The sequence below is a fragment of the Lampris incognitus genome, chromosome 15 (assembly GCF_029633865.1).
Source record: "Lampris incognitus isolate fLamInc1 chromosome 15, fLamInc1.hap2, whole genome shotgun sequence".
Classification (NCBI taxonomy): Eukaryota; Metazoa; Chordata; class Actinopteri; order Lampriformes; family Lampridae; genus Lampris; species Lampris incognitus.
Genome location: NC_079225.1, coordinates 21,955,235 through 21,982,071, shown reverse-complemented (window position 1 = coordinate 21,982,071; position 26,837 = coordinate 21,955,235). Strand labels below are relative to the sequence as shown.

The 26,837-nt window shown below is 43.3% G+C and overlaps 1 protein-coding gene across 5 annotated transcripts in view; it reads right to left on the bottom strand.

Annotated features, from left to right (window-relative positions):
- Nucleotides 1-3,611: 3,611 nt before the first annotated feature.
- Nucleotides 3,612-26,837, bottom strand: part of LOC130125078 (protein EFR3 homolog B) — a 46,435-nt gene continuing 23,209 nt past the window's right edge. For 3 of the 5 annotated variants that reach the window (XM_056294522.1, XM_056294523.1, XM_056294518.1), the window contains 19 exons: nt 24,385-24,506; nt 22,886-23,035; nt 18,782-18,916; nt 16,454-16,532; nt 15,760-15,895; nt 12,415-12,576; nt 11,096-11,207; nt 10,367-10,418; nt 9,625-9,797; nt 9,287-9,362; nt 8,475-8,636; nt 8,160-8,291; nt 7,960-8,027; nt 7,318-7,445; nt 6,594-6,685; nt 5,387-5,435; nt 5,153-5,259; nt 4,923-4,972; nt 4,516-4,677 (listed from right to left, as the gene is read on the bottom strand). In XM_056294522.1, the coding sequence (XP_056150497.1) occupies nt 4,572-4,677; nt 4,923-4,972; nt 5,153-5,259; nt 5,387-5,435; nt 6,594-6,685; nt 7,318-7,445; nt 7,960-8,027; nt 8,160-8,291; nt 8,475-8,636; nt 9,287-9,362; nt 9,625-9,797; nt 10,367-10,418; nt 11,096-11,207; nt 12,415-12,576; nt 15,760-15,895; nt 16,454-16,532; nt 18,782-18,916; nt 22,886-23,035; nt 24,385-24,506 (2,091 nt within the window). In that variant the 3' untranslated portion in view covers nt 4,516-4,571. Of the gene's footprint in view, nt 4,199-4,515; nt 4,678-4,922; nt 4,973-5,152; nt 5,260-5,386; nt 5,436-6,593; nt 6,686-7,317; nt 7,446-7,959; nt 8,028-8,159; nt 8,292-8,474; nt 8,637-9,286; nt 9,363-9,624; nt 9,798-10,366; nt 10,419-11,095; nt 11,208-12,414; nt 12,577-15,759; nt 15,896-16,453; nt 16,533-18,781; nt 18,917-22,885; nt 23,036-24,384; nt 24,507-26,837 lie in introns of those variants that run through there. The other 2 variants (XM_056294519.1, XM_056294521.1) reach the window with 2 other exon arrangements.

The following is a 26,837-nucleotide window of genomic DNA, read 5'->3' as shown; positions in this document are numbered from 1 at the left end:
GCTCGATTACAAAAAGGTTGACGACAGCACTTGGGGAAAACATCTAACCACATGCTGTTTTATCACCGGTCCGGCAGCAATAGCGTGAATAATGTGGAGAACAGCACTGCAGAGTGGAATGAGTACTCAAGAGATTGCACGTGTCATAAATGTGTATACATGTTCCCCCATGAAATGCACATGCATGTTCTTTCAAGAACCTCACATTTAGTTTTGAAAGTGATCCATGACACTCTTACAGCAAATTGCCCTGCCCACGTTTTTTTGTTTGTTTTTTGTTTGTTTGTTTTTAGACCCCCCCCTTTTTCTCCCCAACTGAATTTAGCCAATTACCCCACTCTTCCGAGCCATCCTGGTCGCTGCTCCACCCCCTCTGCCGATCCGGGGAGGGCTGCACACTAACTACCACATGTCTCCTCCGATACATGTGGAGTCGCCAGCCACTTCTTTTCACCTGAAAGTGAGGACTTTCACCAGGGGGACGTAGCGCGTGGGAGGATCACGCTATTACCCCGTTCCCCCTACCCCTGGAACAGGCGCCCCAACTGACCAGAGGAGGCGCTAGTGCAGCGACCAGGACACATACCCACATCTGGCTTCCCATCCGCAGACATGGCCAATTGTGTCTGTAGGGTCGCCTGACCAAGCCGGAGGCAACACGGGGCCGTGCTGGTAGGCAATGGAATAGACCGCTACGCTACCTGGACGCCCTGCCCGGATGTTTTTAACACACCACAGGCATTCATCTCACACAGTTTACCTTTTATCCATTTCTATCTGGGGAAACAAAGCTGCTACCAGGTTTTCACCATCACCAGTAACAAATGTAAGACACCCGCTGAGACTGGAACGATTACAGACAAGTTTATTCTCACAGATGGTAATGGAACTGTACAGCACAGCTACATCACAAGCATGCAGAGTCAGGCCTGACCGTCATAAGGCATTTTCTGCATATAAAAGCTGCCTTTGTCACTAGGTAATCCAGTATTAAAGTGCAAAGTTTACAGAGTCAACAGACTTGAGCTACAGCACTACATTGTAAACAGATACATTTACCAGATATGTCACTGACGAAAATAAGATTGGATAATTGCTCGCATCATGTTACACTATGTAATGACAATAAGCAGTTGAGCAGTTTTCCATGTCTTCGTTGTGAAATTTGTGAGATGCTGTAAAACAAGCGTGGTGTTATGTAGGGTTTCACTGAAAGGTTTAGACAGTTGCACACTGCAATTAGATAGATATCTTATTAGACACCTAGAGACGGGAGAGAGAAGTTCATAGACTTTAACTGTAAACCGTGTAGGAGTATTTTGGTCTTCGATAATGATGGCGCAAGAAACACTCATGCATGCACTTGCAAACACACATACGCAGACACACACACACATACACACACCAGATGTATGCATGCAAGCACACTACATATACATCATTGCAACACACATTTCACATGTACATATGGGGCTTGCATACTGCACACATACACACATGGAAGCACGCACACACACTGCATAAGCATATGCACGAACACACCTACAAAAAGAGCACACGTGAACAGTGCACAAACACAAAGGTCAAAGAGCAAGATTGCACACTGGCATGTGTGGACATAAATATCCACATACAGGGGGACTACATGTTAACTAAATGATTAATGTACACCAAACGGAGCCAACATAGACTCTTAACACAGGACAACCCACACACCAATACATCCATGACACGGGATGGTTATGGTGGTGACACTTGTCACGCCCAGTGGAGTGAATTCTGGAAAGCAGAAGGACGGGAAGCATCTCTTAGAAATTCACAAAAGACAGCAATGACCACAACACCGTAACAATAGCAAAAGGGACGTATCCCAACACAAGAGGATTCGTTGCCAAGATTTAATCCTAATTAGCCTGAAGCTAACCTCTCCCTGCCATTCTCACCAACAATGCGCTACCAGAGTAATGAAAATACATATCGCTAATGCCAGATTATTGCCATTATACTTTTTTATATACCTGTGTAGCTAGCTACACTGTGTGTGTGTGTGCATGTGATGGTGTGTGTTTGTGTACACATGCACAATGGCTTTGAGATTTAGTTTCATTGTTTGGAACGACACAAACGCACTCCCAGAAGCATGTTACAAAGCAGTATGCAATCAGTAAAATAGCGATACGATCAAATAATAGATGCTATGTTGATTCTGTACTAATGATGACCGTGGCACCTATCTAAACCAACTATGGATAGAAAATGAGTAGAAAAAAGTGTTTAGTCTTTCTGTGCTAACTGGATGGCTCAATACTTGATGGATTACTTGTAAATCTAACTAGTGATCTACTTGTCTCGGAGACTGACGATGACTTTGACACATGATTCAAGTCTCAACTTTGAAAGTCGTTAGCTCTTTTGTCGCTTTCCATCTCCTTTTTGATGCCATGCTGTTTAGTTCATTGCAGACAATTTCCAAAAAGGTTTCCCTATGTTACCTAGGTAGCTTCATGTTTTCCCTACAACCAGTCAGTGCAGTAACAATTTAAAACTAAAATTTTATATATACAAACAAAAGCACTATCAGCTCATAGATTTTATACTCTACCTCTGTATATACATATTTATATGGCAGAAATTAGTGTTCCTTGGTTGAGTTTTTGCTTATGTTTGAGCTCAGTAAACATCACGGTCAACATTTGAAATCTGGGTTGGACTTGCCACCGCAGCTTGCCAATGTGGTACAGCAGGTAAATGGAATAGAATCGAAAACACTGTCATCTCAGTCATCTCAGTCTACCTTTAGCTTGAGTCCCCTGTAAGGCACTCTCACTTTGGGAGGATAGCACATACGTCATTAATTATTCTTCTTTCAAACCAAAGCAATTTTTTTTAAAAAATCAATGGGATGATAATACTTGTTGTAATAATACATCCATCCATCATCCAAACTGCTTATCCCAATTGGGGTCGCGGGATGCTGGAGCCTATCCCAGCAGTCATTGGGTGGCAGGTGGGGAGACACCCTGGATAGGCCACCAGTCCGTCACAGGGCAGACACATTAACACCTAGGGACAATGTAGTATGACCGATTCATCTGATCTACATGTCCTTGGACTGTGGGAGGAAACCAGAGCACCAGGAGGAAACCCATGCAGACATGGGGAGAACATGCAAACTCCACACAGAGGATGACCCGGGACGACCCCAAAGGTTGGACAACCCCGGGGTTCGAACTCAGGACCTTCTTGCTGTGAGGTGACCGCACTAACCACTGTGCCTCCATGCCACCCTTATTGTAATAATTAAAATTAAAGTAATATTATTAACAATGCGGCATGGTGGTGCAGTGGCTAGCACAGTTGCCTCACAGCAAGAAGGTCCCGGGTTCAAGCCCCAGGGTAGTCCAACCTTGTGGGTCGTCTCGGGTCATCCTCTGTGTGGAGTTTGCATGTTCTCCCTGTGTTTGCATGGGTTTCCTCCGGGTGCTCCGGTTTCTTCCCACAGTCCAAAGACACGTAGGTCAAGTGAATCGGCCGAACTAAATTATCCCTAGGCGTGAATGCGTGTGTGTCAGCCCTGTGATGGACTGGCGACCTGTACAGGGCGTCCCCCTGCCTGCCGCCCAATGACTGCTGGGATAGGCTCCAGCATCCTGCGACCCCGATTGGGATAAGCGGCTTGGATAATGGATGGTTGGATAATAATAACAATGGATAATAACAATAATATAAATACCTAGTAGGTGAAATGCCCCACAATAACCAAAAGCACTTACGGATAACACTAAAGAAAACTCCTGGACAAAACCCAACATTAAAGCATTGAGCATTAAAAACCAAGGTTTGATACAAGCTATAAGATTTGGGTGGAAGTAACAGCAGAGTATTTTAAAGTGTAAGTCAATGTAAATTCAAATATACTGTACATTACTTTACAGCCCACTTTACATACTCATGACAATAAAAGGAATACCACATATAATATTTCCAAGTTTGATGTTTACACTATTTTATGCAACGGGGTATTATGAATTGCACTATGTGACAAACAAATGTCGGGAAAAGTCAGTGACTTGTGGGGCATGCACAACATCAGTCCAGGTGGAGGGTGTGGGCTTTACAACCTTTAATCCGTCATGTGTTCATTATTATCCTCAATGTTTCTTGGCGTAGCTTCAGCCGAAAATAACGGGATTCTAGCCTGTGGAAACCAGAAAGGCATTAAGGGGGAGTTGAGGGAAATGTTAGCCAAGTGTCAGGCATTTGTCAGCTTGTTTTCTTATTTAGAGGCAGCTGCAAAAATCGAAAGACGAACATTGTTTAAGTGATGTCAAACACAGAGCTTAACCGGTATTCTTCGTGCACTTCCCACACTTCAGGGTGAAGTTGCCTTTTAGAGTTCTGTATAAGGACTTGTTTAGCCCACTCCTGACCTCAAACATTAGGGAATCTGCAGAATGGCACCTTATCAATACCCCACCGAACCCCACCCCCCAGCTATATCCCCCCTACAGAAAAGAAGCTCCTCCGTCCCTTTTACACCAATTCTGAGATCTCAAGTTGACCTGCCTGGACTAGTACACGCAAAGATCAGGAAACTTCATCTCGTAGACAGGCACAGATCGACTCTGGGTTTGGCCATAACCCGATGAGATGGTGCCAGACGGGCTGGGCGGGGGTCTGGAGAAGAAAAGCAAATGCAACATGGCTATCAAAACCACCATGATTATCATTGTAATTAACATTGTCTTTAACATCATCATAAACCACTGGCGTAACTTTGGCCAACATTTTAAATGTCCTCTATAAGTTCTGGTGCAAGAATTTCTGTTGTTTTAAATACTCTGTTTTATGTCGATGTCATTTGCTTTGGTCTACCTTAACCCCCATCATCCATTACAAAGTCTCAAAGCACTGTCTCTTACCTGATAGTAATCTCAAAGATCTGATTCAGCTTGCTCTGCAGTAATGTAGCCTAGACAGGACAAGAATAGTTATGAGGAAGAGGTGAAGGGTGAAGGAAGAGGTGAAGGGTGATGACAAATGATCTGTTTCAGTGCGTTACAACTGCCAGATTAATAGCTGAAACAACGCAACTCAGAGTTAAGTAAACACAGTAAAGTCATGGAAAATAAATGAGAATTTTTATTTGTACCCTGGCGCCACAATGGGCAGCTATCTCTTCAAAGGGGGCCTTCTGGAACTTTTCCACCACCTGCCTCCTACGCTCCCTCTCCTGTTCCTCCATACCCACACTGTCTACTGAACACACACACACATATGCACGCACACACACATGAACACATGCACAGTCTTTAGTACCCTCATTGCAATACTATTTATGCATCAAATGTTAAAACCACAAATGCTGATATGCGAATTGACATACCAATGGCATTTTTCAGGGTTTCAAATGTAATCTCCTCTGCTGGTGTTCTCTATGGAGAAACAGAGCAGTGAGGCCAATAAACAAGTTATTATCATGCAGCACAATCAATTTACACAAGGACGATAGATCACTGGATATAATCCCTTGACAGAATGGAATGCTGACATTATGAGCTGTGGTGTGGAAACCAGTTAATCTCATAATCTTAATCTTCCACAGACGGGGCAGAGTTCTCGGTAAACCACATAACAATGCCATCAAAAGGTGGGATGCGGTGTCTTGCTCAAGAACATCAGGGAAGAGTAAATGCTTAGTGACATTGGAGTCTGAATACAGGTCCCCTAGATGGAAGGTCAGTCCTCCTAACTTAGCCAGTGTTTCTAAACTCCTGTCTTTGGGACCCACAGCACTGCTGGTTTTCTATTCGACGAGGTAGTTCAGTACATTCACATGTTGTGCCAAGTTTAACACCTCCCCTGTTTAGATGGCTGGAACACCGGACAGATAATGAAAACAGCAGTACTGGGGTACTGACAACCAGAGCTGAGAACCACTGCACTAAGCCACCCTGCTGTCCAAAGTAAAATATAACTCTAAAATCTCTTGTTTTGTAATATTTTTAACACTGATGGAATTCTTGGAAGATTATCCTTTGGGATATAAGAGATCCAAATACAAATCAAATCAATCTCGTGCATGGGCCTTTTGGGACTAGAGGATGATATTGAGCAAACTGAGAACTGTTATCTACCAGAAACATTGCTGTAAAAAAAACACTAGTTATTTACCATGACATACAAACCAATATATTTCCCAAAGCATTTGTGGCAGGAAGGCAAGTCAGATTTATTTGTATAGCCCTAAATCACAGTTCAGTCCCAGAGGGCATTACAATCACAAAAACAAAATCACAAACATCCTGTGCAATGTGCGACACCCTCTTTCCTTGGACCCTCGATTCAAATGGGGTAAAACTCAACAGAAAAAACCTTGTCAGGGGAAAAAAAAAAGGAGAAATCTCAGAAAGAGCAACAGAGGAAGGTTCCTTCTTCCAGGACAGATAGACATGCAATAGATGCAAAGTGGACAGCGCAGACAAGCACTAACATCTTTACAATAACCACTCAAAGAGGCACAAAATGATTACACACATAGTGAACTAGTGCAGAATATGTACAATTAATGCAGCAACCCATTTAGCCCTCACCTCCTCTTTCTCCGGACTGTTCCGTGACTCCACCTCCACCTGGAGTGAGATGGTCTCTCCGATGCTCTTTCTCTTGGACAAACGATCCTCATCTGAAAAGACAAATTTGCCTGTGCTCAAGCAATCTCATGGTATCCCAGTGAACAACTCACATAAGGTGAGCAGCATGTATCCACATGTATGAGGATTTCTATAACCGGTAACTTGTAATGTTTGGGTGTTTTGTTGTTTAACTAGCTACAATCTCAAAACAATCTGTGGACAACCTGAGAGAAATACACAGCAGGAGCAGCATATACATCAGTTACTGTAATAATTACATTCCCGCATGCTGTTTTACAGTCTAATTTCATTGATTCATTAAATAATATACTCATTTTCAAGTTGGAACTTATATTTCAATTACCACCCGCTGCCAGCAGATGTCGACAACGTGCACACTTATGGACTACAGGTTTAAGTGAGGTCTCAAAACAGGTGTATAAGATTATCTGTCCAAAAGGGTTATAAGAAATGCTTCTTTCTCGACAAATAAACGCCGTTCATCAACTACAAGTTTTAACTCTATGAATTCATCGAGAAATGATAAAAGGTACTAAATAATGTAATATATACACCTGCACATTTGACAAATTTTACCTTCAAACACACAGACATCAACAATAACAGCTGCTCTGCTGTTCCACAAAAAAAAGTGGAGTTATGTTAAATCAGGGTTCCTTACCAGTGTACTGGGGCACGTAGGGTGTGGCCAGTCTCTCTGTGTTGTATCCACTACCTCCAAGGACCTCCGTGATCTTCGACTGCAGAAACAACACATCCCCCTCTGCTTTCTCCAGAGAGGACGGCAGCCTGGAAAGGAGAAGGAGAAGGGGAAAGAAAAGGAAAGGAAAGCGTAGTTCATGATGCAAGAGACAAAAGTGGGCAAAAGGTGAAGTTTCATTGAAAATGAACAGCGGGCCAGCAAAGACTTTGTGATAAGAGATAACAGTCCAAGTCCTAACTCCTAGTACTCTCACCTGTTGAGGGATGTTCGTACAAAAAAGGGCATGTGTGTTGATTAATGGACGGCATTTAATGTCTTAATCAAGATATTAAATGATGGTTTTTAATCTCATCTTCCACAAATCCATCACACTCTCTTTCTGTTCACTCTTGTTTTACACATCCACACTTTCTGCTCTGCAATGATACAGTGGAAACATGAGAGAAGAAGAGAGAAGTCTGCAGAGAAATTTCTTCTTGAGGTACGAATTCTGTCTAGGATAATCATAAAGTCCTAATAGGTGTGCTGCATTTGACAGGGATGTATTGGATGCTCAGTGGGTTTAAGGAGAACGACGGGCTGAATGTTACTGGTACCTACTTGGGGTTTTCTACAAAGACGTCCTCAGGCAAGAGGTAGGGTGTCTCTTTCTGTCTCGTCTCGATTACCTGAGCAGGGGGGGACAGTTAACAAAAGAAAAGAAAAGAAAAGAAAAGTTTAGGATTTTCTTATACAAATGTACACACACATTTGTGCGCACACACACACGCACACACACAGAGACACAACCAAGCCCCAACCTCGTGTATGTGCTGGCAGAAGGCTGGGACAGTGGTGAGCTGGCAGATGAGGTTGAGGTAGGCTGCAGCAAGCGCGTGGATGGCACAGCGATTGTACACAAGCAGAGACTCCTCAGTGGACAGAGCTAGGTCCTGCAGAAAAAAAAACATACACACAGGGGATGGATCAATGTACAACACAGGAAAACCTTCATTCAGCCTTGTGTGCACACAAAATACAGCATGAGTCTAGTCTTGTCCAATGTGCATTTCTGTGACTCTGTATACCTTTACAGTTGTGTGTCTCACGTGAGAGTGTGTGAGTGTGGCCGATACCTGCAGAGCGAGTGCCAGACGGATGAGGTCCACCACCACTTCCTCATTGGCCAGCTCCATGCTGAGGAGGGCCAGCAGGGTGAATAGGGTCTCGTAGTGCTGCTGCCCGCTGCTCTGCTCCTTACAACCCAGGTAGATGTGTCGGTACAGTTGCTGACCGTGCTGGGGAATGGAGGGTGCACAGACAGAGGACTGATGAGTCGGGAGCAAGGTGGAGCGAAAAGGAGAAAGAAAAAGAAACAAAAGAGGCAGCCTAGAGGCTGAAAAACAAGCCGGTATGTGAGAACTACTTCCCCTTTTAGTCAGCATCTATTGTAAAATTAAGGTACCTGAGTTGTGGAGGTAGAATTATGAAAACTTTGCCAACATAAGAAGACTGTAGTTGGAGCAGGCAGCTCCCAGGTATATGTTTGTGAAACTGTATGTTTGTGAAAAACAGCCCTGCTGAAAATGAGCATGCATCGATCCCCACCTCCCTCCCATCAGTAAGAGACAGCTGAGGGATAAGGAGGGTGGGAGAAAGATGTGACAAACCAGGAGGGGAAGGAATGTGCCTCACACAAAATGGCCAGATGATAAGAGCACCCTTTTCTCAGCCAATATTAATTAAAGGATATTAGGGGAAAGTGCAACCAGGGAATGAAAAACAGCTGTGGGCCTGAGTGCAAAAACAATAAAAACCACCTAATCAAGTGTTTGGTTTTCAACCAGTGTTGAATTAGAAATTTTCTGGACCGGTGTCAGTATCAGAAAGAAAAACAAAACATCTGTTGCTATGTAGCCCTAGAAAAGAGAGAGGAATGGGGACCTACCTTCTTCATGAATAGGTTGTCCTGTCTGGAGCATTTGTCCACTTTGAGCTTGAGTACAGAGATATCGGAGATAATACTGTGCAGAAATACAAACACACAGGCAGAGGACTTTCAACTGAAGCTCAGGTTGGTATGGATTTTATGTGACTTGCCGCTCTCTTACTTGATACTGAATCAAAATCTTGTTTCTGCCCCAAAATAGCCATCAACATGTTGTGTGACCCTATTTTGGACAGGCCTATCTTCTAAGAGCCTCTGTGGCTGCAGCCAAAACTACCTAATATTAGGAGAGACACACACACACACACACACACAGAACAGCACATACACCCACAGACCTTATAGTGGAGAACTTGGGCAAGTTGTCATGTCGGTCTATGAGGCTGAGGAGGATGGTGAGCACCAGCAGCCGAACCTCAGGGTCCTCAGTCAGGGAGAAGGACAGCAGAGGCTCCAAAAAGGAGCTGGGCAGAGCTGTTAGCATGTTGGTGGTCTGGAAGCCCGTGGTCACCTTAACAGATTGACAGGGAAAAAGAAAAACAATATTTCTGCTAACACATTCCATGTGGGTTGCAGATAATACCTCAGAAAAGATTTGGGAAACAAACAAAAAAAAAGAACAAATCCATTTCAAGATGTCAGCTGGACAAAGAAAAATATGTTGGTATATAAAATACACATACCAAAGACACAAAAAACAATCAGTGCATTTGGAAGACCGGTATGTGTAGGATACCAGCCTGTCTGTAATCTCTCTTTATCCTGCACCTCTGCTATGACTTTTTTGTTCCTGCCATCTGTGTTCTTTAGCTCTGGTTCAAGCTATAACCGGAGCGAAACACATTACAGCACACTCATATTCCTTCTGTTAGTTAAATCATAAGAAATCATAAGTAGTATTGTCCATCCATTATCTGAACCGCTTATCCTGCTCTCAGGGTCGCGGGGAGTAGTATTAGTAATATTCTAATTACTAATTAATTGAAAATGTTCAACCACCACCAAATCAGTATAAAACTTAGCCTTGCTTGCTGCAAAAGTCTGAACTTTTTGGATCAAAACATGAGTATCAAGCCTCACCTGGACCAGCGACTTAAGGAGCATAACTTGGATCATCCTGATGCCCTCAGGCCTGGGGGGTGGAGAGTAAAGTCAGACATTAAATTACATCCCTTTATTCTGTCTGTGTTAGGCTAACAAACATACTCACACACAAATAGTTCAAGGATGGATTCAGGTACAGTAGAGCATTACATAAATGTTAACTAATTACATACATTTTAGACAGAAAAATTAGTATCTCATTCTCATAAGTATATATGGGATCGATATGATATATAGGCTGTGATGGCCTGGCGGCCTGTCCAGGGTGTTTCCCCGCCTGCCGCCCAATGACTGCTGGGATAGGCTCCAGCATCCCCGTGACCCTGAGAGCAGGATAAGCGGTTTGGATAATGGATGGATGGATGGATGGATGATATATAGGAGTATATGTATAATATTTAGGATACACCAGTATATATAAGATCTATATTATAAGTATGATGTGCTGTGTTTTTGTTTGTACGTTAAGCAAATAGCGTAATATTTTAGGCACCCCTGGGAGGCTAGTAGGATTCCAGTGCCTTGTTCAAAGACACTTCAGCAGGGCAAATGCTTGCACAGTCTCTCTGGCTGCTAGGCCAGGCTGAACTTGTGTAGATGTGTGTGTGTGTGTGTGTGTGTGTGTGTGTGTGTGTGTGTGTGTGTGTGTGTGTGTGTGTGTGTGTGTGTGTGTGTTTTCACCCAAAAGGTGAGAAAGTGTCTCACCCAGAGCCTGTGGAAACCAGAGCTGGGTGGACCCCAGGTACAGGGATTTTACCCATGATGAAGAGCATGACCTCTGACCGCTGGTACGTTGGCAGAGTGTTGGCAAATGAACCTAGTAGAGGAGGAGGAGGGAAGTAAGAGAAAAAGAGGAAGAAAGCAAAAGAGAGGAAGAGAGATAAAAGAGGAGAGAGATGGAAGAGGGAAGGGGGTATGTAGAAATGGAGGACGAATGAGAAAGAAGAGGGGGAGGTATGGACATGAAACAGATCAAAGGTGTTGAACTATTGAAATAATAGAAGTTGTTGTGTAGTAAACAAGTTGACTTGAGTAGTCGAGGTGAGGGTATTTTAAATTCACAGCACGCCAAAGCAATCACAATTTAGACTGATGACTTCGAAAAAAGATGGAGAGGAAAAAAAAGAAACCAGACAGCTGACATCAACAAAGGAGAACCTCTGCATCATAATTATTATTAGAATAGAGGCAATTCTAGGACTGAAAGGTGACAGAGAGAGAGAGAGAAAGAGAGAGAGAGAGAGAGAGAGAGAGACAGAGAGAGAGACAGAGAGAGAGACAGAGAGAGACAGGGACAGAGACAGAGACAGAGAGAGAGAGAGGGGAGACAGATGGCAGAAGACTAAACCTGACAAGTGACGCCCTCAAGCCGCTGGAGAGATTTCAGCCTCAAGCCTTTAATATATTGACATTAATTGAGTTTGCGTAAAACTGGCAAGTTGTACAACCAAATGTCTTTTGGAGCATATAAAGATGGATTAGTGAATGAGGTTGATTTCATCTTGGTAAATTTATTTTTTCATAGATTTAAGATCAGTGTGGAGTCAGTATATGATCACTGTCATCAGTTAATCAAGTTTGTGCACAGACACACACACACACGCACACTATCCAAAGCAAAACAAAAATTCCAAGAGAGCACAATGAAGTAAATAAGGAACAAATAAAAACTGTAAATTTCTCCAATGACAGCAGTTACCCGGAGAGACGAAGCAACAAAGAAATGCACACACACCATTCATTGGCCTCTCACATGAGATGACACACACAAATACACAGCATACACAGGCCACATGCACGTTAACACAATAACCAAGATAAGCTCTTATACCAGTTATGAGAAACCTGGATAAGACCCCTAGGATATGCTGATAGTAACTATGATACTGTGGCTTGTAAAAATAAGTCTTGTCACACACACACACACACACACACACACACACACACACACACACACACACACACACACACACACACACACACACACACACACACACACATACACACACAGACCAAAGACTAACCGATGGTCTTGATGACAGCTTCCTGCAGCTGTCTCTCCTCGTGGGTTTTGATGATTTTGGTGCCGATGTTGCTGCCCAGGTCGTAAGAGCCTGTGAGCTCATAGTCGACGCTCAGCCGCAGCTGCCGCAGCAGGGTATTAAAGACTTCCAGCACTGTTGGGCCTGGATGCAACAAAAATACAGACACACAGAAGATAAACAAAGATTAAACAGTCTCTTACTGTGGTCAAAATGGGGATTTACAAGGAAGTTAATGTTTCATGTTTTTTTCTCCCCCACTTTGGCTCATCCATTTTAACCCCTTCAGGGCTCCAGATTAACTTTTCCACTGGTAGCACTGGTGCTCCCAACTTTCTCAGTTGGTAGAGCCAGCACACGATTTGGTTGCACCCTCTTTTTTTTTTCTTTGGTACAGCATGACGACCTTGCATGCTGGTGAATAATTTGCATGGTTGGGGGGACTGCAAGTCTGTACGCCGTTGGCCAGTGGTTTTTCAACATTTAATTGATATGAATTCAATAAAAGCGCCAGCTGATCTCCGTTCCACTGGTGTAATTACGGGCAGAACAGCGGGGGCATTGTGAGCTTTGCCACCATCTAAATGCTGCCCAAATGCTGCATTCTTGACACTCGCACGAATGCGACCATGTAAAATTTCAACTCACACACTCTTAATATATGTGACCATTTTGGTCGTAGTCTGGAGCCCTATAATGATGATCTATAACAGCTTGGTTACAACTGCAATAGAAATATAATCAAAAACTGTACTGGCATTGGCAAAGCTAAAAAGAAGTCAGCTGGTGGCAGGGCCTTTTCCTATCGGCCCCGTTCTTGTGGAATAACCTGCCTGCTGCCAGAGTCAGTTAAGTCCTTTAAATCCAAACTTAAAACTCATCTTTTTACCTTCACCTACAATTAGTTGCCTTTAAATTGAGTACTTCACAACCTGTACTGCATGGCAGGTCGGTTTCTGTCTCAATGAATTTCCCAAGCACTGTTCTACCGATGAGATTTATAGAATATAGATTATTGACAGCTGTTCTCTTCTCTCACATGTCTTTTCTCTCTCTCTGACTGATGTCTTCACCTTTTTTTTCTCCTGTGTATGTGAATTGTGTGATGTGAGTCTCCCCCATGTACACATGTAGTCTGTCCTCCTCCCAGGTGTAATGGTGGTCACCACCTGGACACTGCTTGGCTTGCGTGACTCCGGTCCTGGGCTGTTCTAGTGGCATATGGATACTGCTTGGCATCCTCCCCATCATGTTCTTCATATATCTTACAATTGCATTATAGTTCTGTTATGCTCTTTCAATGTTGTATTGTGTAAATTGTGTAAACACAACATCCATTGCACGTCTGTCCGTCTTGGGAGAGAGATCCCTCCTCTGTTGTTTTCCCTGAGGTTTCTTCTTATTTTTTCTCCCTGTAAAGGTTTTTTTTTTAGGGAGTTGTTCCTTACCTGATGTGAGGGTCTAAGGACAGGATGTTGCGTTGCTGTAAAGCCCCCTGAGGCAAATCTGTAATTTGTGATAATGGGCTATACAAATAAAATTGACTTGATTTGGCCAACATAACCAGGGCCTGCGTTTAAATGTGGGATTGTCAAAAATTAACTCATATGCCTATGCATGTAACTAGTAGTCGGTTTACTTTTACTGTGTTGCATTATTAGCTGTGTGTTACTGTTTGCAGTCAGTGTATAAAATTGTTGTTATGAACATAATAACATCCTCCATGGTCATTAAAACTAGTATGATAGTTGGTCAAATATTAGCCTTCCCCATCCTCAGCCTCACCCGCTGCCAATGAGTGATTAGATTTATTGTAGATGTTTGTAAGACACAATCACACCAGAAAAGTTTCAATCAGTCAGTGAAAAAAGATTTTTTTTTTCTAAATGTCCATTAATTGTGTAATCGCATCAGGGCTACCTTTGAAAAAAAATCATTTGCACCTTGAAGAAAAATGGTCACAAAATGTGACCAATCGGTCGCAGTTTGGAGTCCTACATTTTTGTTCTACTAATGGTATTCTATTTTTCTGTGGCTGATTTCGGTGGGTCCTGTTTAAAAGGCTAATCTTGTATGGTGCCATTTGTTTGTTTCTGGTTTTTGGGATTCCCCCCCCCTTTTTTTTCTCTCCAATTGTACCTGTCCAATTATCCCACTCTTCCCGAGCCTTCCTGGTCGCTGCTCCACCCCCTCTGCCAATCGGGGGGGAGGGGGGCTGCAGACTACCACATGCTTCCTCCGATACATGTGGAGTCGCCAGCCGCTTCTTTTCACCTGACAGTGAAGAGTTTCGCCGGGGGGACGTAGCACATGGGAGAATCACGCTATTCCCCCCAGTTCCCCCTCCCCCCTGAACAGCTGTCCCGACCGACAGAGGAGGCACTAATGCAGCAACCAGGACACATATCCGGATCCGGCTTCCCACCCGCAGACACGGCCAATTGTGTCTTTAGGGACGCCTGAGCAAGCTGGAGGTAACTCGGGCATTCAAACCGGCGATCCCCATGTTGGTAGGCAACGGAATGGACTGCCACGCCACCCAGATGACCTCGTTTGTTCCTGTTTAAAGAGTAATCTTGTGTGCTAACACTCGTTTGAGTTGCTACTGTGTTACGCAGACCCACAATGGGCAGATGTACTCGAAATAACCAGCTGTTGTCCCCAGGAGAAACTGTTTGATAGTTTGTCATTTTCTTCTGTATGCTTGTTTCAGTAGCTACTTTGTGTTATGTAGACCACAATCTGCAAATGTATTTAACCGAGCATAACTGAGTTTTGTCCCTGGAGAAAATGTTTATCAGTTGTCCATATGCATTCGAGTGTAACCAAGCCTTGTCCTTGGAGTACTTTTTTGACTGTTCGTCATTTTGTTTGAGTAATTTGTGTTTTGCAGTCAACAATCTGCCAGAAATTAAAGCACACTTGACTTTAGTTAGTCCACAAGTGCTGTTCCAGTGAACTTTGCTTGGTTATACTAGCTTGCAGATGGAATCTCAGTGCATTGTATTGGGAGGCTCTACCTTTCTTAAAATGTCTTCTCAAGATTTCTGTTTTTATTGTTTAGATTTTTCGTTTCTTTTTATCTTATTCTGCATTTTTTCTAATGTATTCTTATGCCTTAACTGAAGCATTTTGAATTGCCATCGTGTAGAACATGTGCTATACAAATAAACTTGCCATGCCTTGCCTTAAATAACCCAGACAGAAATGTAAACCCTTTGTGTATGTGTGTGTATGCTAGTGTGTGTTTGTCTGCTTTTTCTGTCGGTCTGTGTTCACGTGCCCCCTTGCGTGCCCCCTTGTGTGCACAAACACGTGTCTACTCGCCTACAGAGCCGCTGGCTGCGATGGCAGCTGCCTCCAGCAGGACTTCCACAATCCCGGCCCGCACTGTGGCCGAGTTCTTGCTGTTGGCGTCCAGGTGGCTCAGCAGCTGCTGAATCACCAAATGAGAGTGCTGGGACTGAAAGAAGAGGGAGAGAGTGAACGAGAGAAAGAACACACAAACATGGGAATGAACAAGCAAACAACATATGCAAAAAATAGAAAAACAGAGACAGGAGAAAGTGGAGGAGGATGGTAAATCAAGTCATTCAAGCAGGTAGTGAGCTAAAAGCCAGAGGCTAGGGATAAAACACTTTAGTGACTTGCATTTCTTCTTAGTAGGGTCAAGGATAAGCTAGGGCTTAGAGTGAAGGCAATGAGCAGGCCCAAAAGTAATCTGTGGCCATGTCTTTTGTATTCTGGCCTATTTTTGGCTGAAAATCTGTGAGAAATCCATGAATGTCGAAAATTGTTTTTATCTTTTGCTTCTAAACCGTGTAAATGACCACTCACTAAGACGAAAACAGCATTTTGTGCATGAAAACGAATGTCTCAGAAGTGCACAGAATCCATTTTGACCTGCGTAGGAGATTTAAGAGGCTTAAATAAGAAAAGGGAATGATGAGAAAGAGGTTATTGAGGGAGAGCTAGAATGAGAGAATAAGAGGGAAAGAAATAGAGGGAGGAAGGGTCTTACCTGGATGGAGTACATGATGATTTTGAAGCAGCGCACCGCAAAGGTCTTCCCCTCCCATAGAGAGTGGTTATCTAAGTGCCTAGAGGGAGAGAGGATGAGCGATAGAAAGAGTGAGGGCGGGGGTTGCACAGTGGATGTAATGTACAGTGTTTTTCATCTTGGTCTTAAATAAGTGCAAATGCTTGTATGTCTTCTTGCATCTCAGGTCATATGCTCTTTTTTACAAAAATATAAGCCTGCAAAATGAATGGTTATCACATAGCATTTTGTTGGTTGCACAACAATGAGCATAAAATGAAATAGAATAGGAAATATTTAATTTTGTCATTGAAACTTTACTCAACTTAACACAGTCAACTTTACTCATAAATACTCAAGTCATAAATGACTTGAGTGAGATGCCAAGAGTGCAAGAAGAATGGCATAAATAAATGGCACAGAGAATAAAATGAAGTTCTCAATCAAGTGTAATGACTGTGATTTTAACAATTGTGACTACCATACAGAACAAATTAATTGATATTATCATATAGATTAACACGTAGCTCTATAAAAATGGTTTGACCACAGAAGCTCACATGGTGTACAGAGACAGAACAAGGCAGGGTTAGACGGAGATCAGTGGATTAAGAGTTAAACAGAGGGTATGAGAGAAAGTGATGGATGGGCAAGTCAAGATGCTAAAAAAGAAAGCTGTTCTCACGTAGAGCCTGTACTTACAGAGAAAAATTCAGAATGAAACAAAAAGACAAAGAAAGTAAAAATGGATCAATCAACGGTGTGCTAAAACGAGCGATCACTTAAATTATGCCTATATCTCAGTATGAGGACACACTATCTAGAGACGTATATACGGGCAAGAAAGACAAATAGGAGTGCTAGCGAGGTATTTTCCGTAGCCTAGCCAGTTGATAGACACATTTACTTTTACATACCTGGCTGTCATGTACATTTAAAGCTCTATAAAAAGGGTTTGACCACAGAAGCTCACATGGTGTAGAGACAGAGCAAGGCAGGGTTAAATGGAGCTCAGTGAATAAAGAACAAAACAGAGGGCATGAGAGAAAGTGATGGATGGGCAAGTCAAGATGCTAAAAAAGAAAGCTGCTCTCGCGTACAGCCTGTACTTACAGAGACAAATTCAGAATGAAACAAAGGACAAAGAAAGTAAAAGTGGATCAATCAACGGTGTGCTCAAATGACAGATCCCTTAAATTACGCAAGTATCTCAGTATGAGGACACACTATCTAGAGATGTGCATGTAAGGGCAAGAAAGACAAATAGGAGTGCTAGTGAGGTATTTTCCATAGCCTATCCAGTTGACAGACACATTTACATCTCTGGCTGTCCTCGCAGTCAACAGCCCAAAAATCAGTAAAAACAATGAACTTTGTAATGGCAAAAAGATTAATTAGTGAATCATAATCCAATGAGTAACTGCATGGCTTGTGTGTCTATGATGTTAGCTCACAAAATTCATCCATAGTATTTCTACGAGGTGAAAAAATTCCTCTCTATAAATCTCACTTTCCTCGTATCATGACTCAAAAGTGACACAATGGCAAGCCAAAGTAGAGACAATTAGTATGGAAATATTGTTTTCTGAGACAGCATGAGTTCTTCCCACAGGAGATAATGGGAGACGGAGAAGCACTGACCATACAAAGGAAAAGAGAAACAAAGACATCAATCTAAATGAGCAGGTAATAGAGGGATGTGATTCAAGAGAAAAGAAAGGTTGAACTGATGGCTGCCTTAAAGGAAGGAAGGAAGCAGTCGCGGGATGTGCGCTGGACAACAATGGAGAGAGAAGAATGCATGGGGGGAGAAGAAGGGAGGCGGTGAAAGAGAGAAGTCGCCAAGCCACAGGATTTGACTGCAGAGTTGAACACGGCCAAATGACAGATGGGGAGAAAGAGGAGAGATGAATGGAAAGACAGATGATGCTCAGCTGAGGATGTAAAGCTCACATGGGCGCTGGGCTAACAGAGAGAGAGAGAGAGAGAGAGAGAGAGAGAGAGAGAGAGAGAGAGAGAGAGAGAGAGAGAGAGAGAGAGAGAGAGAGAGAGAGAGAGAGAGACGATGGTAAATAAATGCTGAGGAAGACAGAACTTGTTCATGGAAGTAAAAAGACAATCAGCAATCATCTGTCAGAAAAGAAAAGGAGCTGTGCGACTCAAAACATCACACAAGAATCACATCGCATACAGGTAGGCTTACATCACTTGTCAAAAACAAGAGCTACAGACATGTAAAAAGAGCAAAGACCACAGAGAGGGTGAGGATAGGCCCTTGTGCAGAGTTAAGAGTGTGCAGGGTGGTCTTACATGAGCACGGGCGTGACGGCATTCTTGATGTTCCCATAGGCGGCACGGCCCAGTAGCTCCCTGAAGCAGCGCTCCGTCAGCTCCACCGGGCTCTCCTTCTCCTTCTCCGACGCCTGCAGAGGAGAGGGAGAGCGGCTGGAGGCGATGGACAGAGGTGAGGGAGTAAAGAGGTAGCAGAGAGGGAGAGAGAGCAAGAGAGAGAGAGAGAGCAAGAGAGAGAGAGTGGGGTGTTGAAATCAATTTTAGTCAATGAAGTCAACATTTCCACACAGGCTGTTTATTGCACCAAAACACCCACTCGATTGCTGTGTCACTGCAGCCTCTCTGCCTGAGACGGCTTCTCCCTTTCTGCTGTTTATTTGCAATAACATTTTAAAAGACTGTTGTGTTGAGTCTGCCCAGGCGGTGGTGTGTGTTCTTCTGTGTGTGTGTGTGTGTGTGTGTGTGTGTGTGTGTGTGTGTGTGTGTGTGTGTGTGCGTGCGTGCGTGCGTGCGTGCGTGCGTGCGTGCGTGCGTGCGTGTGCGCGTGCCATGCACTAAGTATCCGTTAGCAGGTAGCAGGGTCTTGCCCATGGAGGTGTAAGTATGTTTGAGTGGAGTGTATGTTTATGTTGTGTCTGTATTTCAAATATGCCATATGCACACACTGGGTCCAGCCTTTTTCTTTGTTGGCATACATAGTTCAAATGACTTGAATTTTATCTTGGCCACAGTTGGCCTTCAAAAGCGGACATACTTTTTTGTCATCATATCTTTCCCTTCCTGTCCATCACTGCTGTTGAGGAGATCATGTGACTTTCTCTCTCTGCGTGGCTCTCTAGCAACCTGAGACTTGAAAGCCAAAGTACCAGGAGTGAAACCCAGCTTGGTTAAAAAAAATTTTTTTTAAATCTTGTGGTAAGGCAAGACAAAGACATTCTTTCTTTATGTGACATTTCAGGCCAACCTAGATCAATGTCAGTTTTCACTCATATCAGAGTTTTTTTTCCAGCAGTGTAAACTATAAAGGGATGGTTCCGGTCATATCATGTAGACCTGTCTGAATCAGTTCTTTATTTGTCAGTGTTCTTTTGCTGCACTGTACCGAACCAGCTGCTTCCATACTGACCCAGTTAAAAAGTGCCTTGGAAGTACATCTAAAGCATGCTCATGAGCCTTCAGTGTGCATCCCCACTGGTATCACAACACTGCAAACCATTTGCCAATCACAAACGAGTAATTGGCTCAAGGAGGAAGTGGGATTACCAGCAGTGAATGCTGTCTTGGGGATCTGTCAAAATTAGAACATATGGACTAAGCTTTGGTCCAGCAGCAGACATCATAACACCTGTTCTAGAAGTGTCTTGGGAGCCAAAGAAGGTTGAATCAGTTTATCAGGATACATTTACTGATACTTTTTATCACTCAACTAGGTGACATCTTCAGTCTAAACTGACTGCAGGTATCCCCTTCCCTTATAAACAATACAGGGGGTGTCCAGGTAGCGTGACGGTCTATTCCGTTGCCAACCAACATGAGGCTCACTGGTTCGAATCCCCATGTCACCTCCGGCTTGGTTTGGTTGGGCATCCCTAGACACAATTGGCTGTGTCTGCAGGGGGGAAGCCGGATGTGGGTATGTGTCCTGGTCCATGCACTAGTGCCTCCTGTGGTTAGTCGGGGCACCTGTTCAGGGGGGAGGGGGAACTGGGGGGAATAGCATGATCCTCCCACGTGCGACGTCCTCCTGGCGAAACTCCTCACTGTCAGGTGAAAAGAAGCAGCTAGCGACTCCACGGATGTGGAGTCTCCAGCCATGTTTGCAATCACTGTATTGTAAGATGGTGATAGATGTACTCTTAGCCACCACCCCCCCCTCCTCGGTTCAGAGATGGTCGTTCCCTCTTAACAAAGATGGAAAGATGGCCTCTTATACATCGGTCGTCAGCTTACAATGCTGTGATTGCAACATTCCCTAATCCTCTGTGAATAGTACACATGGCCTTTGAAGGTCTTATTAATGGCAACACTCATATTTGCATATGAACCTAGTCGTTTGTTTCAGTCGTTATGCAACTGTATTGTACTGTATTGTTTATAAGGGGTGGAGATACCTGCAGTCAGTTTAGACTGAAGACGTCACTTAGTTGAGTGATGAAATGTATCTGTCAACAAACGTATCCAGATGAACTGATTCAACCTTCTTTGAGCTTCTTACCTGGATTATTGAGCATACATCAAGATGTTTTGGGAGCCCATAGGAATTCTACCTTATGACGTGATGTCCAATTCAATTGTTTTGACACAAGAGATAAAACATTGTGAATGTCACAATGAAGGAGAAGCCCGAAAATAATGTTCTTAGGAGTGTGTAGAGGCATGCTGGGGCCATAGTGATCTATAAAGTTATTAGTACTACTAACACCACTACTATTACTACCACCATTAATGAATGTATGGCAACAAAAATTAATTCTATCTTTTACCCAGAAAAAGATAAGTTAAAAGCAGATTAATCAATAAAACAAAATGAAATGAAAAGCAGAAAAGAGGCAGATTATCTATATATTCAGAGAAAATGCCTTTCTGTTTATGACGGTTGTTTGGCCTGTTTATAAAGGTCTATTGTATGATGTGACCCTCAGGCAGGTATTAAATCCATTTCAATTTTAAAAGAAAAATCAGCAGAGGTCATGCATTTTACCTGCACAGTTAAAATTCTTTGCAAGCCACAAGAGTTGGGGAAAACCCTTGAAAACTATCGTTAATACATTGTTCAATACATTAACCATTTGGCTATATCGTTTTAGACAAACTTTCCAAGTAAAACATCTCAAAGCAGTCTGATAAAGCTATGCTTGACATTTATTTTGAAAGAGGTTGGTGGTTCGCCTAAATGCCATGGATGACACAAGGACCCCCGTCTGTGAGTTTAATTAGACTCTGAGCCAACTGCTGCGGTTTCTGTGGCCAGTGTTAATTGGTGTCAAGTTATAAGTGTGTGTGTATATGGAGGATTCACAGCAGGGGACAGCCCCTTAGAGGATATACAGGGTGGTGAATCTGAGAAACTACCCCCCCCCCATTTTCAGTCTTTCTCAGTTTCTCTGTGTATATATCTCTCTTTCTATTGCTCCCACTCTGTCTCTCTCCATCTCCCTCTCTGCAACTCCCATTTTCTTCTGTCTCCCCTTCTTCCTACTTGGCCCTGTGATGCGCCTCTTTTGTTCACCCCCCCTCCTCCCGCCTGCCCTCTCCTCCACATCTCAGCATTGACGTCAATACGAATCGCAGTGCACGGAGTCTTGCCGTGAGAGAGGGAATGAATCTTGTCTCTGCAGACTCCACATTACGCACCGTTTCTTTATGCACTGCATGCTCGTCACATCATCAACATCTATTTAACTTCAACTCCCAAGCTGTTAATCTAGCTCCTATTCTCTCCACCTCTTGCTTTCTTTCTTTCTGGGTTGTCAGTGTTTCCCTCACTCCTGTTTTCTGTCTCCCCCCGTCTCTTACTAACTCTGTCCTGGAGGCTGCGGGTGGGTGGACATTGTGCCCAGGAGAGCAGCAGGGCTGTCAGTGGTATGGCTCAGCAATGACAATGATGATATATGAAGTGGGTGATGGTTGGGAAGATGGCTAGGACAAACATGGCCTAACTTGAGATATGTTGCACCTAGCAGCGACAGGGCATGACTCTGTTAACAAGACATGGAAGTTCACCATTGGGCCATCGCTTACCCTTTTGGATGATTTGCACTTCCGGGTGATAGACGTCTTTTATACTTAGCTACAGAGCTGCCCTCAGTTTAACAGCATGTGCACTACATCCATGCCAAATCTGGGGCAAATAATGGCTTCATATTGGGATGGGTACGGAAACCCGGTATTAAATGGGCACCAGTGCTTAATTACTAAAGACTGCAGTATTGATAAGCTCCAACGTTAACGGTTCTGCTATCAGTATTGGAGAAATTTAAAAAACAAATTTCCTATTTATTTAGGCTACATAAACATCATCTTGCACCTTTTATCTCGCCAACTCCATTTCTAATTTGAAATAAGATTAAGACATTTGTCTATGAAGCACTTTCACTATTCCCAATCCAAAAGAGGCCTCACCTCTCAGTTCCTTCTCCACTCTGTAGGTTAAAGAGCAGCGAGGGGACGATCTTGTCCATGTGCTGGGGGTCCCAAATATTAGCCTGGAGCTCGTCGTTCACCGTCTTTCTCACCACACCCTGCAAGCCCTTGATGCCTGCCATGCGGATCCTGGAGCAAAACACGAGTACTCCATGAAGTACATTAATGAGCTGCATCTTCAGTTGGTCAGTAAAAAAAATAAATGTGTCTAGTGACCATTTTGTAAACTCATGTATTTTAAGGAAGTGTAGGTAATGTTTCATTTTTATGTTCATGTTTCCTATGGATTTATTTTGTTTAAATGGGAGAGGTGGAGGTACATGTATGGAGAGGTGCATAGTATGTGTTTGTTACTGGGGCACTTTCCAGACTCAGTTGTAATAGTTGGTTCAGATTATTGAATGGCAAGATGAGGGGTTGTCAAATTATCATTGTGTACTGAGGGAGTCGCCGCAACTAAATCAATGTAAAAGAAAAATTGTAGTTGATCTCCACCTTGCTTATACCGAGAAGAGACCAGCAATAAAGTATATACAAAAATTATTCATTCAATTAATTAAAAATATAAAAAACATATACTACATACACATATACACACAATATACATATTATTATTATTTTTATATATATGTGTGTGTGTGTGTATATATATATATATATATATATATATATATATATATATATATATATATATATATATATATATAAGCAACCCGGGTTCGTGTCCCGGCTGCGGCAGTTCCTGGCTGCCCTGCGAATTCGCTACATTGGTGTCAGAAGTAGAATGGTGAGACTGAGGCCATCGGAGGCGCATGCGCCCAGAGACGTGAGGGAGCTAGTATGTTGAAGCGCGGGGCCATGCTTCCTGAAGGAGGCGGGTAGTGTAACGACCACGGATGTGTAGACTCGTTAGCCCTTGGCTAATAGGTCGGACCCTTTAGTCGACCATTTAACGTAGTCGCCCGTGGTGCGGGAGACCCAGGTTCGCGTCCTGGCTTCGGCGGTTCCCGGTTGCCCCCCAAATTCACTACATATATATACGGCCATGGGACGGCCTGTTCAGGGTGTCTTCCCGCCTGCCGCCCAGTTACTGCTGGGATAGGCTCCAGCATCCTGCGACCCCAATTGGGATAAGCAGCTTGGATAATGGATGGATGTATATAAAAAAAAAACACACTGCAAGACATATTTACAGAATACTTTTGTCTACTTTTTCCCAATTCGTATTCATCTATTTATATCTTTTTGCAACAAGTCACCTTTTATGAGTCAGTTTTTCAACAGTCTGCCTCTATATTTATCTACTCAAGTCATTTCATTTTATCTTTTTTTTTTGCAGGATGTGAAGATTTCACTATAAAAAGGCTTAAATTTGCAATGCAGAAATGAAGAAAACGGCCAGGAGCAGCCTAAAAATAGGCTTCTAAAAGTGATCTAAATGGAGCAGCCCCTTGATCATTCTGTAGCTGTCCACTCACTTCGTGCGGATGTCTGGGTCCTCGTAGCTCGAGTGGCACATCTCACTGAAGCGTGACACGAAGAAGTCGTAGCTACGGTGGTACGACGGTGTGTCCTCTTCTATGTTGGCAAACTTCACAAACTGAGGACGGGGGGAGGTGATAAAGAGAGAAATTAAACCAATACATTACCATGTCAACCGGCAAACTCTCTAATGGGTGATGAGTGAGCCTAAACGCTACAGTTCTAATAGCAGTACTATGCTTAAGTCTGCTGCCCAGAAGGATGCGAATAATTTATAAAGCTTCTTCTACCTTATATGACCCCAAATCTGTGATGAATGACTCCCATTCTAAATTAAATAAAAGGCAAACCACAGCTCCCAACCATCTCAATGGGAGTGGGAAGTGAAGGGCAGAGGCAGGCTCTCCTACTGGGCCAGAAAATGTCACCACTTGAACATGCTGACATTTAGCTCCACACCACTCTCCTATTGATGAATGAACAAGTTGTTCTTCTTTAGAAACAGGATCATTCAAATAGTCCCTGGAGCTAATGTAATGTAATGAATATTCATTCAGCCAAAATGCTAATTTGACCCTTTCTGATTATGAAAAAAGAGAGCTAGACAAATGCAGCTAATCCAAATGCAAGGCTACGAGGACAGGGGGATTGTGTGCTGCCTAATATTAGAATAATATACAGGCCACTCTACTGGCTTTGTAGGAAAACATACGCATATTAGAATTTGAATTGTTTTGAAATGAACACGCTTGAGTGAGGTGCTGAACCCTCAGCTGCTTCAGCCATACATTCAAAACGTTGGTAGTACTGGACAGCTCTAATGGAGCAAGTCTACAAGCAAATTTAGGCAGACAATTCAAGTGTGCTACTCTACTCAAAATACTACATTTTCACTGCAACTCATGACCAACGCTCCCTGTAATAAGGCAGTCCATTTAAACTAAGCAACACATGCTGCACCGGCTTAACTCCCAGACTGCCATCCATCCACTGCTACACTATATCGCTGCCGCCCTCCATCTGATCATTTCCTCAGCCCCACCTCCTCCCCAGCATCCACCTGTAGGCTGTGATCCCTATGTTCCCCCTTGGGGGGTAATTTCGTATCATCACTGTCTGTTTTCCCATCTTTTATTTTTTTTGATTTTTCCCCCTTTTCTCCCCAATTGTACTTGGCCAATTACCCCACTCTTCCGAGCCGTCCCGATCTCTACTCCACCCCTTCTGCCAATCCAGGGAGGGCTGCAGACTACCACGTCTCCTCCGATACATGTGGAGTCGCCAGCCGCTTCTTTTCACCTGACAGTGAGGAGTTTTGCCAGTGGGACGTAGCATGTGGGAGGATAACGCTAGTCCCCCCACTTCCCCCTCCCCCTCGAACAGGCTCCCCGACCGACCAGTGGAGGTGCTAATGTAGCATCCAGGACACATACCCACATCTGACTTCCCACCCGCAGACACGGCCAATTGTGTCTGCAGGGACGCCCAAACAAGCCGGAGGTAACACGGGACTTAGAACCGCTGATCTCCGTGTTGGTAGGCAATGCAATAGACCACCACACCACCCGGATGCCCCTATTTTGCCATCTGACAGTTTAAGGCACATGCTCATCGGGAGTTACAATTTCAGAGCCAAGATGCCAAAAATATCAACTATGTATACTGCATTCATTCTAATAAACATGTTCCATGTGAGTTGTCTAACTGACATAGCAATTAAAAAAAAAAAGAAGCATTTTCTTAAGCAAAAGTGGGATTGAGAGGCATAAGTCTTTTATAATCACAAAGCCACCATTTTCAAAAATAACACCAATTTGAAGCAAGTGCCTCTGAGCGTTAAGTTGGCGTTGGACGGCTTCACAGTAGAGGGTTTTAAGTCAATGACATCGATAGTGGGAAGACCTGGTTGGGCTTAAGTTCTGCAGTGATAAGCCCTCTAATCCTCTCTTTCCCCTCTCTCTGACACTGTCCTACTTCTGATAAAGCTCATATTGAAGAGTGAGCAGGACAGAGATAGGATCATTGATTTAAAGTTAACACATAACACATGTACAGTTAACATATTCATGAAAATACATCCACATGGTTTTTGATGAAAGTATGTGCAAGGTGCACGAGTGCATGCTAAATCGGCAAAATTAGGTTTGAAATAACTTTTTCTTTCTAGATAATGTGATTATGATTCCCAATCACAATTTTCTCAAAAATGTGGGATGCTTGTCATTTTTACACACTTCTCTCCATATCTAGCCTATTTTCACGCAAAGTAGATAGTCTCACTGAAATCATATCTGTTAATATTTCCCATACGCAATCAGTTAAAGAAACAAAGTCACAGAATGATGTGATGTTATGATTACACATATCTAACTATGCAGCCATATTGTAGGACTGCATGTGTGTGTGTGTGTGCATTAGGGGTTGCACGACTGCATAATTTTACAACTCA